General features: G+C 31.6%; 2 protein-coding genes across 2 annotated transcripts in view; one reads left to right on the top strand and one right to left on the bottom strand.

Annotated features, from left to right (window-relative positions):
* Window positions 1–2,900: 2,900 nt before the first annotated feature.
* On the top strand, window positions 2,901–8,091 carry LOC107460987 (KH domain-containing protein HEN4). The gene is made up of 8 exons (XM_016079415.3): window positions 2,901–3,048; window positions 3,328–4,065; window positions 4,326–4,706; window positions 4,747–5,001; window positions 5,402–5,707; window positions 6,221–6,300; window positions 6,407–6,515; window positions 6,906–8,091. The coding sequence occupies exons 2-8, from the start codon at window positions 3,364–3,366 to the stop codon at window positions 7,047–7,049; spliced, it is 1,977 nt and encodes a 658-aa protein (XP_015934901.1). The 5' UTR covers window positions 2,901–3,048; window positions 3,328–3,363; the 3' UTR covers window positions 7,050–8,091.
* Window positions 8,092–8,230: 139 nt separating this feature from the next.
* LOC107461040 (amino acid permease 6) overlaps window positions 8,231–12,837 on the bottom strand; it is a 6,443-nt gene continuing 1,836 nt past the window's right edge. The window contains exons 4-7 of the mRNA XM_016079482.3: window positions 12,437–12,651; window positions 11,857–12,005; window positions 9,039–9,266; window positions 8,231–8,898 (exon numbers count right to left, since the gene is read on the bottom strand). Coding sequence (XP_015934968.1) covers window positions 8,473–8,898; window positions 9,039–9,266; window positions 11,857–12,005; window positions 12,437–12,651 — 1,018 coding nt within the window. The 3' untranslated portion in view covers window positions 8,231–8,472. The remainder of the gene's footprint in view (window positions 8,899–9,038; window positions 9,267–11,856; window positions 12,006–12,436; window positions 12,652–12,837) is intronic.

Raw genomic sequence — 12,837 nt, 5'->3', positions numbered from 1 at the left:
AAAATAACCTAATATAAATTTTTGGAATCACCACCTTCCCAAATGATATTGCAGTTAATTAATTATAGAGTTATTAGTTGCTGAGTGATTTAGTTAGGTTATGTTTATATATAATTTAGTAGTAATAACTGTTATTTTAATTCAATGGCTATATTCATTGCTTAAGAATTCAAAAGCACAAACAATCGTTCTTTCTCCACAAAAAAAAAAAATTATAGGAGATTCACTTTCTCTCTTAATTTTTTCTCTTGATTTTTTGTGTTTCTTTTTGGTTTTTAGTTTGGTTAGATTCGAAAAAAAAATTATGTTTCCTTACTCCTCATTTTCTTGTCTTTCACTTTTTCTTCTTATCCTTCCTCTTTTTCTGATTTTAGTCTCATTTTTTGATTTTTTTTCTAGTTTATTTTAGTTTCACTTTTTCTTTGCCTACAATTCTCATTTTAGATTGTTATTGGATCTGAATTTAGCTTTGTATTACTGATTTTAATAATAATTCATCGGTGGTAATTTTTTTCTTCTTTTATAGTGGTGCTCTTGGTTTCCTTCATGGATACTGGTGATGATTTCATGTTATAGATATTTTCATATCTAGAAAAAAAATTTTACGAAAAAATTTTTGTTCATAAAAAGACTTTTAGATCTAGAAAATCCTTAAGATCTACACGAAAAAGAAAAAGATGTATTTTATTGTCTTATAGTACATGTGTGTAGATTTAGAGACAAAAGAAACTCAAATCTTTTTTTGTTTTTATCTTTTAATATTTTTAGTAATTAAATATTGTGTTTTCTATCATATTATAGTTCAATATATAAGATATTTATCTTATTATTAATATAGAACTGATATTTTTATGATATTTATAAGTACTATTTGATTTTTTTATGAATGAAAAATATTTTTTTTGTAAAAAAAAAATTGTTATTTTAATTCAAAGAATGTTGAGAAAACAAACGTACTAATAGTAGTACTTGAATACAATGGAGTAAATGGTCAAATTAGTTCCTGAAAAATTATTCAATTTCTAAATTAGTCATCGAATTTTTTTTAATTAAATTTATCTTTTAAAGATTTTTAATTAATCATGTTAGTCATTCTGTCATTTTCTTTATTAAGATGTCAAAATTTGCTAATTTGGTACGTTAAGTGATATCACAACACACATTTAAAAGTTCTAATTGACTATTAATATAATAAATTTATGAAATTAGATCAAATCAAAACTTAATTAATGGAAGAACTTGAGACTTTAAAATATCTCAATTTGGGGTTAATTTGATCTAATTTTATAAATTAGTCATATTAATAGTTAATTAGGACTATTAGGTGTATGTTATGATACTATTAGCAATAAAAGTGACAAAAAAATTAATATAATTAATTTAAAATTTTTAAAGAACGAATTTAATTAAAAAAAATTTCAAGATTCAATTTAAAAAATAAATGATTTTTTAAAAACTAATTTGATTATTTATTCAAATACAATGTGACAAAAGAAGCAAGAAACAAAGCACTCAATCATAATATTAATCTTTATAGTTTTTTTTTTGGTATTTTAATCTTTATAGTTTAAATGAATGATGTTCGCTGTGGGATATTTTAAAGCCCCTTTTATAATTGATGTGTTTCTCTGCCATCTTATGGCCAAAAAAAAAAAGAAAAGAAAAAGCCTAGGTACTCTTTCACCTTTATTTAGTGGTAATGCATTATTACTCCATAATAATGCTACATCTTTTTCTTGTGTTGTGCTTTCATTGTACAAAAGGATTCAGAATAGTTTAGCGTTATATTAAAAGAATTGACTCGACCCAAAAAAGAATTTCAAATAATCAATGTTGAGTGCACTTCAACGTAGAAAACTTTTCATTTTATGCATGCATTTATTTTGCGCGTCACCTTTATCCCTGTCCACCATGTTCATAAAATTTTTCAATAATGTTTAAAAAATAATAAAAATTTATTTACATAGATAATTTTAAACGTTATAAATATAAAATTATAGATATTATATATATAATTATAAATATTATATCAAATAAAATAAATTTAAATATTATTTCGCTAACAATACTATTTTTTTAAAACCTTTTGTTAGAAAGGACTCCTTCAGTAACAGAATCTTATGCATGAGGAACAAAGAAATGAACTGTGATTTAAGAACAAGAGCCTATTTAGTTTGCATTGCATTTTAAATTTTATAATTTTCAAAAGAAAAAGGGGAAAATATAAAAAAAAATATTTTTTATTTTTATATTTTATTTTTAATTTTTTTACAAAACCATGAAAACAAAAACTAAAAAAAAGTGAAACTGAATAGAGGAATGGGCTCCAATTCAACAAACACTTTTCTCGTTCTCAGAAGGGCCTCTAGTGTCAAACAGAATAATGGGCTATTTTTTTTTACATAAAATTTTAAAGCATTTTTATATGTAGCAGAGGCCTAGACCAAGTGGTAATCATATTGCCTCATGTGTGTGTTGTGTGATACCTAGGATTGGAGGTTATCCAATCCACTTGACAAAAAAAAAAGTATTTTTATATGTATAAAATCAAGATTAAATTAGTCATTGGGTTTTTCGGCGGATAGATATCCTGACATTAGAAAACAAAAAAAATGAGGATTGATTTTTAATATTTAATTAAGATACCAATGGATTAACTTGGATTTTTTTGAATGGTTAATCACTCGTGAGGTTAAGTAAGTGTTAGAATTCTGTATGAAAAATAAAATAATAAATTAATCAAAATACGAATAAAATAGACATAAAAAAATAAAAGTTTTCAAGGAGGTCTTATAATTTTTTAGCCCAATTATAATGGGCTCAACCAATAAAATTGGCCCATACGGAGCCCAAGTCCCAAGAGGTTTTGGTCACTGACTCTCACTGGAAAAAAGCTTGAAAGAAAAGAAAAAAGTGGAAAAATTTCTGTAACTTTTGGGGGTTTTCCGTCTCATATCACATCGCTGACGCCGGCCGCATACGGCGCTTTCTTCTTCTTCGTTCTCCCTTCGGTTCCCTTCGCTCTCCCTCGCGATTTCGTTCCTCAAGGTTTCAATAATACGCATGCTGTTTTTCAATTTCTTGTTTCATTTTCCATTTTTCTTGAATGTTTCGTTTCATTAAATTCTATTATTCGCCGTACTTAAAAGTTGAACATCCTGATAAGTACTTTATTGGTTAGCTGAATTTGACAATTAAATGTTTGTTCAATTCAATTCACTTGTTGAATAGTTTTGGCACAGAAGCTTGTGGTTTGAATTGTAGTGTTATTATATGGGTGTGCTTGTGTTTGTTAGTGATAATGCTGATGCTATGGTGTGAAAATAGGTGTGCCTCATTGTTTATTATCAGTGTTAGTTTCCAATGACATCGTCTAAGAGGCCAAATGCGGAGCCAAATGGGAAAGCGAAACGCCAAAAGTCAGGAACTGGTTTTTCGCCGTTGGATTTTGCTCCGGGGAGTGTTGTTTTCCGGTTGCTCTGCTCCGCGTCAAGGATTGGGAGTGTTATCGGCAAAGGTGGTGCCACCGTGACACAAATCCGACAGGAGACTGGTGTGAAGGTTAAGATTGAGGAAGCTGTACCTGGATGTGATGAGAGGGTTATTACTATTTTAGGTTCTGATAAGGAGACTGAGGAAGTCACTGACCAAGGAAGGGAGGTTAATAACAATAACAACAACAATAAAAATGATGATGATGAAGCTGAGAGCAAGGAGAAGGAGATTGGGGCAAAAGACGATGCACACAATGATGAAGATAAGGGGTCTGTTCCGGTTGAAGATTTGAAGAGTGAGAAGGGGAATTCTGCCATTCGGAAGGCTCTCTCGCTGGTTTTTGAGAAGATGGTTGAAGGAATGGAGGAGACAACAGAGGGGGATAAAGAAGGTAGTAAATCTTTGTCCTTTGTTTTTAGGCTACTTGTCCTTTCTAGTCAAGTTGGATGCCTTCTGGGGAAAGGTGGTAGCGTAATAAAGCAAATGTCAGCTGATAGTGGGGCACAGATTCGGATCCTTCCAAGGGACAAACTTCCACTGTGTGCGTCGGATTCTGATGAGCTTGTTCAGGTAAATGATTGTCACTCTGTCTGAACTAAAACAGCAAAAAAGTGCATCTCGTTCCACAAAACTACCATTATTAATGTTATTTGAAGTTGCAAAGACCTTGCAGGATTGTTTGCTTGGTCAAATACTATTTGATTCACTGTCAATACTTAAATGTAACTTCCTACTTCTGTATGTGTGCTTTTGCATGTATGCATAGTACTCTGTTTAAATCCTCTTCATGCTGTTTTAGCATTATTTTTCATATGTATGCTGTGATGTAGATCACAGGGGGAATCGACGTCGTCAGGAAAGCTCTTCAATCTGTTTCTCAACAACTTTTGGAAAATCCACCTCGGGATCATGAACCTCTTCGTGCCAATCCTACAGGACCATCTTCTCATTCAGCTGGTCAATTCCCACCACATAACCGTTCTCTTGCTGCACAAGGAGCGCCTTTTGCTGCAGGACCACGTGATATTTCTGTTTTTCATCCTGGTCCTCCTGTAATTCCCAAATTTCATGAAGGTGCCATACATGGACGCATGAGGCCTTCACAGGAGATGCTTACTTTCCGTTTATTGTGTCATGCTGAAAGAGTAGGAAATGTTATTGGTAAAGGTGGAGCAATCATAAAGGCTGTGCTGAACTATTGTTATGGAGCTGTATTCCTGTTTATGCTGATGCTTAGATTAATAATCGCAGCACCCAGATGATAGAGTATCTCCCGTGCAAGAGGCTGTATTTCGTGTGCAGAGCAGAATAGGAAGGTCTATACCTGATCCCAAAGAGCATAATATGTTAGCTAGGCTTCTTGTTTCTTCCAATCAAATAGGTTGTCTCCTTGGCAAGGGTGGTTCCATCATAACCGAAATGAGGAAGTTATCAGGGGCCCATATCCGTATATTAGGCAAGGATAAGGTTCCAAAGTGTGCTTCAGAAGATGAAGAAGTAATTCAGGTGGGACTTCTACCAAAGTTTAATGCTCTTAAAATTACATATACCATTTTATATCATCTGACTATTGTTTATGTAGTGATTGCTGATATCTTGTAATTATTTCACTTGAATTTGATTGCTTTCCTTGGATTTAGGAGATACAAGGTGGATGTTGTGTTAATTATACGACATACTAACCATGTTCTCTTGGGTAAATAAAAAACTCATTGTAAAGTCATGTGGATTTTCAGAGCAGTTGGAGTAACTTTTTGATATTCAATTATATGGTTGTGATTTTTCTGTTCTATTAATTGGACTAACAAGGTTGCTCAGTTATTATTAATTGAAACAAATTTTCACATTCTAGTGTTATTGCAGTCATGCTTCACTTTCTGCTTATCTTTTGTGATTTTTATGACAGATAAGTGGAGAAGTCGAGGCAGTGCACGATGCACTTCTGCAAGTAACCACAAGACTAAGACATCATTTCTTTCGTGATGCATTTCCATCTATCAATTATCCTTCCAATTCTCCATTTCTAGATCAAGGTCCTCCATTCCCACCGTACTTTGGAAGGCGAGGACTTTCACCACCAGGGATGTATTCTAATCTAGGTCCACCTCCACACGGGGGTTTTCCTCTTGATGATGGTCCTCCTTTTATTAATAATATACGCAGACCAGGCATTCCTCCTCATTTATCCGAAAGAAAGCCTTGGGGTCCTCAGGTATTAGACTATTGTCTGTCTTTTTTCGGTTCTTGCTAAACCCTTTGCAGCATATTTATATATAATTGAGATTAGATTTAGGTCATCTACTATAAAACCCTATGGTTCATAATTTCTTAATGGGTTCTCAATAAAAATTAGAACAAATATATTCTTTCAAAGTTCTAGTTAATCTATTTAATTTCATATTTAACATCAACTGCGACTTCCTAGTTCAATCCCTGGCAGGGAAGTTTTTCTTTTTTTAATTATAAAAAACTTTTAAATTCTGGCCCAATTCTAATTTAGGTGCTGATAAGAACCTCGTTCAAATCAATATCTATAGTGGAGGACAGATTACGGGCAAATATGTCCTTAACCAAGCCAGACTAGGCAGTATAGTCTTGTTCTCTAGCTGTAATATTTCTGAACCTCTAGCATATATTTTTATAAGAAGCCGTTATGCTTAAAGAAGCTCATTATTTGACGGGGCTTACCAGTTGTTAAGAGTTATGTTGGATATATTGTTTCTAGGGGTTACTAGAAGGTGGTGGACCCATGGGCTTACCAGACTTTCCAGGAGGCCCTCATAGGAGAATTCCAGGATTTGCAAGGTATGTTTTTTGTCTTTCTTTTGTCAATAAATTTCTTGCTATAATTTTTCAATTCCCCTTCCCATTTTATAATTATAATATTATAATAACTGACTTTGTTGTGTAGTGGGGGCCAACCAATTATCACTAGTACCACTGTTGAAGTAGTTGTTCCTCGAAAGCTTGTGCCTGTAATTTATGGGGAGGATGGTGAATGCCTAAAACAAATACTTGAGGTGAAACTACTTTTGAAAATTTGCAATTATAATTTTGTAGCTTATATCTGGTTTTTACTGTTTACTGATGGATTGGTTTTGCGCTTTCCATACAGCATAGCTGTGGCATACATATACACATGCATTGATATTCTTTTTGTTTTGAATGCTCTAGGAACACTCAGAAAAGATATCTTAACATTGTTCATATCATTTGTGTTTTACTTGTGTGATAGCTTTGATATGTATTAATGTGACTCTGACATCAATAATGCACGACTAAAATGACAAGATCATTAACCCCCTGTTCTATTTGCTTTTAACTTCAAATGTGCTGTGGTGTGATTGTTGATGAAGTCACTGCATAACACTTTATGATTTTGACATTTACAATTTGACCAACATTTCCAGATCTCTGACGCAAATATCAAATTTATGGATCCAAAGCCTGGAGCTGTGGAAACCAAGATTATAATATCAGGAACCCCGGAGCAAACTCATGCTGCCCAAAGTCTTATTCAGGCGTTTGTCTTGAATGAGACAGAGTCTGGTTGATCTCTCTACTTGGGTAATACATTGTTTATTTTACTCTGTAGCTGCAATTGAGTTCATTATTTTCCTTACTGTTATATCTTGATGTCACAAATTGTAGAAGGAAAGCAGTGTAAAGTGTTAATTGTCATCTTATAGAAAAGACCATTCCCCATCTTTGCTTTTATGCACACTTGGGTTTTACATTCCCAGAACCAAACTTCAAGATACATCATATGTTGTCGGATAGATTTACATTATGTCCAAAATGGTATTGCTATTCAGTGTCAGAAAAATGAGAGAACTGGAACAATGAAAGGCTGAACACAAGAAAGAAAACGAAAAAATGGTGTATTATTGAAATGGATTCTATCGTAAATTAGAGGCAGACGGTGAAGTAGTTAAAATCGTAAGGGCTATTTATTTAGGAGAAGCCTTTTTTTTGTTTTTCAGGAGAAGCCTTATTAATATGCTAAGTTGCTAACTGGCTTCTAACTAAGGAAAGCCCCGTTAATTAGGGGCCTGATCCACATCAATGCCCAAGCACTACCCCCCCTTTTCCCAAAAAGAAAAAAACAACCAAAATACAATAAAAAGGGCCCCAAGGGATAGTTTGGACTTTGGAAATTAAGTCCCCAAGGCTTGGAAAATAAGTTTGAAATTATGCTTAAAGCGTAGTTATGATTTTCGGCTCACAAGCTCGTTATCTACCAGTCTACCACCACAGCCTTCTGGCCAATATGAGTCTTGGCATAACCAATGCAGTTTTGTTTTTTTCTGGGTACTGTAAGCAATGTAGTTTTACGTTAATTAACTTATCATCTTGCCTTCCGTATATTTGTTCATGCTTTCACCTTTAAACCTGTATTTAGTAACCTGTACCTCTCTACGTGTCTACTAAATTTCTGATTTGTTCATTTCATCTTTTCATATTATTATTAATGGTTGAAACATGGAGAGTAGTGATGAGACATATCACATGTCTATTGTACATGATTGACGCCTCATATATTTATGACAGTAGCAAGTGGAGTGAGCATGATGCTTGTTATATTGTTTTCCAGCAACTCACCAGTCATGGACATAGTTGTCGATTAAGTTTCTGGATGCTGAACTTGATTCTTGACACTTGATACTTTCACTATGCCATTATAAATATTCTCTTTTGATGCAGATACAATATAAATGAATCAAGTGGGTATATGTTACCATCAATGGCAATGTTAAATGATGATTGATGTGCTTAACTTGGCAAACTAACATGGGGATTGATTATTCATGACATATATACACTAAAACTGCATGCTACATTCTTTCTTTCCCACAGGACACTGATAACATTACATTATCCATGGACTTACTGATAACTTATTAAAACAAGAAACACACAAAAATAGCAAATAAACAAAGAAAAACAATATAATATAATAACACATGGAACAAGGTATTATTGCTGAGGCTTGAAAGGCTGATATTTCTTGAGATCTTGAGCAAGGCCTTGGATGGATCCAGCTGCTGAAATAATAGAAACAATCAAGCATACCCAGCTCAATATCTTGAGCCATGTCCATGTAAATGAGAATCTTTGCATATTTGATTGCTTTATGTACATCTCAATGGGGAAGTAAACCGTTAATGGCCAAAATGATAGTGAACCAATTAGGCCAAGGAAGTCATTGAAGAATGGGAACATCATAGCTATCAAAGCAGTGAAGATAACATATAAGGTTCTCCACACCACTCTGAACAAGTTCACACTGTAGGTTCCACATAGTGGAAGGTTCACAGAGTGCTCTGCATTCACAAACTGGCTATTGCTCCATTTTTCTTTGCTCCATTTCTCTACGAAACCAAATATGGGCTGGCAGAAGACCTACCAACAACAACAATAATAAAAGCATTAACGAGTGACCTCTAGGTGAGTATCGAGAGATTATGCTATTGGAGTTGGCACTTTTCAACTAGTATCTTTACATAAAAGACTATTTTAGTCAAATTAGGGTTTCTTTTTACCTGGTATGCACCGATCAAGTGGACGGCTATGCAGACGTTGGCAAAGTCTATTAGCCAGAATGGCTCATAGAATCCGAACCCTGTGAGGAAGTTTCCCGGTGCATCGTTTCCAAATGCGGCATAACCTATGCAGCCACATAGCACATAAAATATGGTTGTGGTCATGATTCCAATCAAACTTGCTCTCTTCATGACCTTGTTCTCTGGAGGGCTTGATTTCAGGGTATCCTGCAACCACATAGACTCCATTTCTTTAATTACTACTTACTATGCCCATAGAATATTGTGATTGTTACAGTTGTGGTTAATGGTGTGAAACTTTTCACTCAAACTCATGGACAAAAATGTTTGTACTTCTCTTTTTATAAAGATTTTGTCTTTGATATATATGTAAAAAATTATTTTGATTTAGGTCCAATTTTTTCTTCTCTTAACCTTGAATAATTGTGATAAATTGGTCTCAGAAACTTGAACGATTATTTGAATGATTACAGTTATACTATTTTGATGTAAGGATCAAAATACAAAAATAAGAGGAAATAGGGATTAGACCACCCAAAAAAAGATTATACAGATTAAAACAAAAAAAAATCAAAATTTAGAATGTTTTCAAAGATTAAGCTTACTTAAAATCTCTCTTCTTTTTTCCCCCCTGCAAGTTGCCATTGGTGATAGCGGTTCATGAGTGTAATGGTTCATACTGTTTGTTTACAAGGAATCTTTGAGGGGAAAAAAAAATAGTGATACACATTTCTGTGATACCATTGTGACAGTGATAGGATTTTCCTTAGCTTTAGCATCTTTTCTTGGACCTTTTGGTAGAAAGGTGTAATTTAACTTTACTACTACTTTTTCCATGATAGGTTTTAATGAAAATCTTAAGAATCTTTAGTTTTGAATAGTCATAGAACATATTCTACCATTTTGATGGCTGTCAATATTGACTTTAGCAAAAACCCATCAATATCAGATAAGTTAAGGTACATATTATTCTGATTAATCTTTTATCTACCCTTTTTTTAAGAATAATTTGTTTACATTTATTTAAGTGTCAAATGCTATTAACAGAAAATGAAATTATTTTTTAATCATACACCATAATATTATTAAATCGTTTGGATTTTATATCCATTATATCAAAATTAATATGCACTAAACATATAGAAAAAAAAAATATTAAGCAATATATTATAGGAGTCACTCAAATAAAAACGTTTAAAACATTTTTTTAAAAATATTTTTTAATAATTAAAATTTTACATATGTAATCGATTAAATCGTAATATTTTTATCATAATTAGTTCGGACAAACTGATTTGGCCAAAAAATCGATGAACCAAATTTTAAACTAGTCTAAATTAATATTTTTTTAATAAAAATCTAATTTTAAAAAAAATAATACAATTTAATCAGTTATATATATTAAATTTTAATTATTAAAAAATATCTTAAAAAAATATTTTCAACCTCTTTATTTAAGTAATTTTCGTTTATTATACTTAATAGTATATTAATATTTCTATGGCCACCTTTTTCATAGGGACAATTTAATTTCGATTAGTCCCACTCCTTCATTATTAGTAACTATTTTTGGCATGCAATTATAAGAAACAAGAACGATGGGGATAACTATACCAATATAGAAATTAATGATTGTTTTTGTAGACACCTGTCAAAACCAGATAAATGAATGTGGCTGTTTATAGCTATATATATGTTTATCTTTATTAAGTGGAGTTTGGTTTGATTTGATTTGATGGTGTATGTGGACAATGCAAATACAACGCATTAGAATAGACATGTATGTGTTATAATCGCCAAAAGAATATCTATTCTTTATATATTATATTATTATACACGCATTTCACGATACTACTATATATACTTTTCTCTTGTTATTATATCGTGAGAACTGACAAGTGACAACACTTGAATTTATTATATTCTTTTGTTAGTTGGTTTTGTGCATTTTTTTGGTTGGTGTTTCACACTAATTATTTTACACGTATACTAATTAAATATGATAAACATGAATCACTAAATCAATTATTTATATAATTAAAATAAACATATATATTTAATATATTAAAAATAATATATGTTATATAAATATATAATAATTAATTTATGATAAAAATTCACGTACAATTACTTTTATGTAGAGTTAATATTTAAAAATTGTTAGATAATTTGATAAGTATGACTAAATTTTTAATTATTAACTTTATATAAAGACAATTGTATAAGACTCTTCACCTTAATTTAGATTAATGATTAGTTTTTGTTATATAAATTACACATATCAAATCTTGAAAGTTCATTTTTCCTTTGAAATTCTTTTTTATTTTTAAGGACACATTTGGCTTATTCTCTAACATATGTGTTCAAACCTTTTATAATTGTAGGCATGCATAGACCTTTTTATGTAAATTACGGAATTACCATAGTCCATAGGTGATATACATGTGCCGTAACTAAAAGGGTAACAATATTAAGCCAACAAAATTTAAGGGTGAAAAAAATATTAAAACTATCAAACATAATTTAAGGGTGAAAAAAATCACATCAAAATTTTAGAATGGTAAAATATATATATCGATACGATATACACAACTTAACGTACAACATGTTTAAAGAAGAAAAGTTAAAGTAAAAATCATTTTTAATTTTTTTTTCTAAAGATAAGGAAGCTCTAATCCACGACTTTATAGGTGAGTATAAAAAAATTATGTCATTTTTTAAAATAGAATTCATTGGCAAGTAAAAAAATCATTTCTCAATAATAATATTAACAATAAATAAAATAATTAAGACTTGCCTGAATCTCAATGAGGACATTAGAATAGGCATAAGCAAACGCAATGTCACCAATTGCTTGAAACATCCTCCAAACTTTCTCTGTTCCGGTAACGTCCACCCCAACTTGCACGCCGGTTAGCGTCGTCCGCGCCGTTTGTCCGCCGCCACCTTCACCGTACAAAACCCGAAACACGCATCATGCAACTCTCTCCATATAAATATTAAGAACATCTTTAATGCTTAATTTTAGTTTTATTTTATTGAATCTCACAAAATATTACATAAATATTTATGAGATCATATATCATAAAAATTAATTTAAGATTCAATGCGAGATTTGTTATTTTAATATTTGGTCTCATTTCAATTTAACAATATTACAATAATAATATTATAATATTTATTTAATAAGTTTAATAGATATATAAATAAAGTCAAAAGTGATATTTAATAGGGTAGAAATTCAGGTACAGTCAACTTCATATAAAATTGATGACTGAGAGTCGTTAAGTTCTCAACTATCAACTTTACGTAAAGTTAGCTGCACCTGAGTTTTCACTGATCTAAAATGTATTTGGTTAGTTAGTTAAAGCTATTACCTGCTACTTTAGCTATGGAGAGAGCAAGGCCAATGGAAGAATAAGCAAAAGACATAACGGCAGCAACAATGGAGAGCCATGAGAGTTTGTGAAAATTTGGAATCTGGCTAAGCACGATTTGAATGCATGCAAAGATGATCATAGATGGGTTGTTTGATATGTGGCACTTTGCTTCATGCCCATGTTTGTGGAAACAGTTCGACCTTTTCACAGCCCTGTACATATCATTTCAAAATTAGAAAAGAAAATAGTTATTATGATCACTACTAATTAATTAATTAGTGAAATATTTCTTTTAGTAGGTTTAGCATGGGTATTGCAATTTTCAATTGAATTTTTTATAAAAAATATAAATTTAATCTTTTAATATATTTATATTAAATTAGTGAATAAAATATGTA

The sequence above is a fragment of the Arachis duranensis genome, chromosome 8 (assembly GCF_000817695.3).
Source record: "Arachis duranensis cultivar V14167 chromosome 8, aradu.V14167.gnm2.J7QH, whole genome shotgun sequence".
Taxonomy (NCBI): domain Eukaryota; kingdom Viridiplantae; phylum Streptophyta; class Magnoliopsida; order Fabales; family Fabaceae; genus Arachis; species Arachis duranensis.
The sequence above is the reverse complement of the archived record's forward strand: the minus strand, read 5'-3'. Positions and strand labels throughout refer to the sequence as shown.

Bases quoted from the DNA above. Each gene is read 5' to 3' on its own strand.
- LOC107460987 (XM_016079415.3), top strand. From the start codon at position 3,364: ATGACATCGTCTAAGAGGCCAAATGCGGAGCCAAATGGGAAAGCGAAA. The intron at 6,301-6,406 runs GTATGTTTTTTG...TTTGTTGTGTAG, and splicing joins AGAATTCCAGGATTTGCAAG to TGGGGGCCAACCAATTATCA. The intron at 6,516-6,905 runs GTGAAACTACTT...CAACATTTCCAG, and splicing joins GCCTAAAACAAATACTTGAG to ATCTCTGACGCAAATATCAA.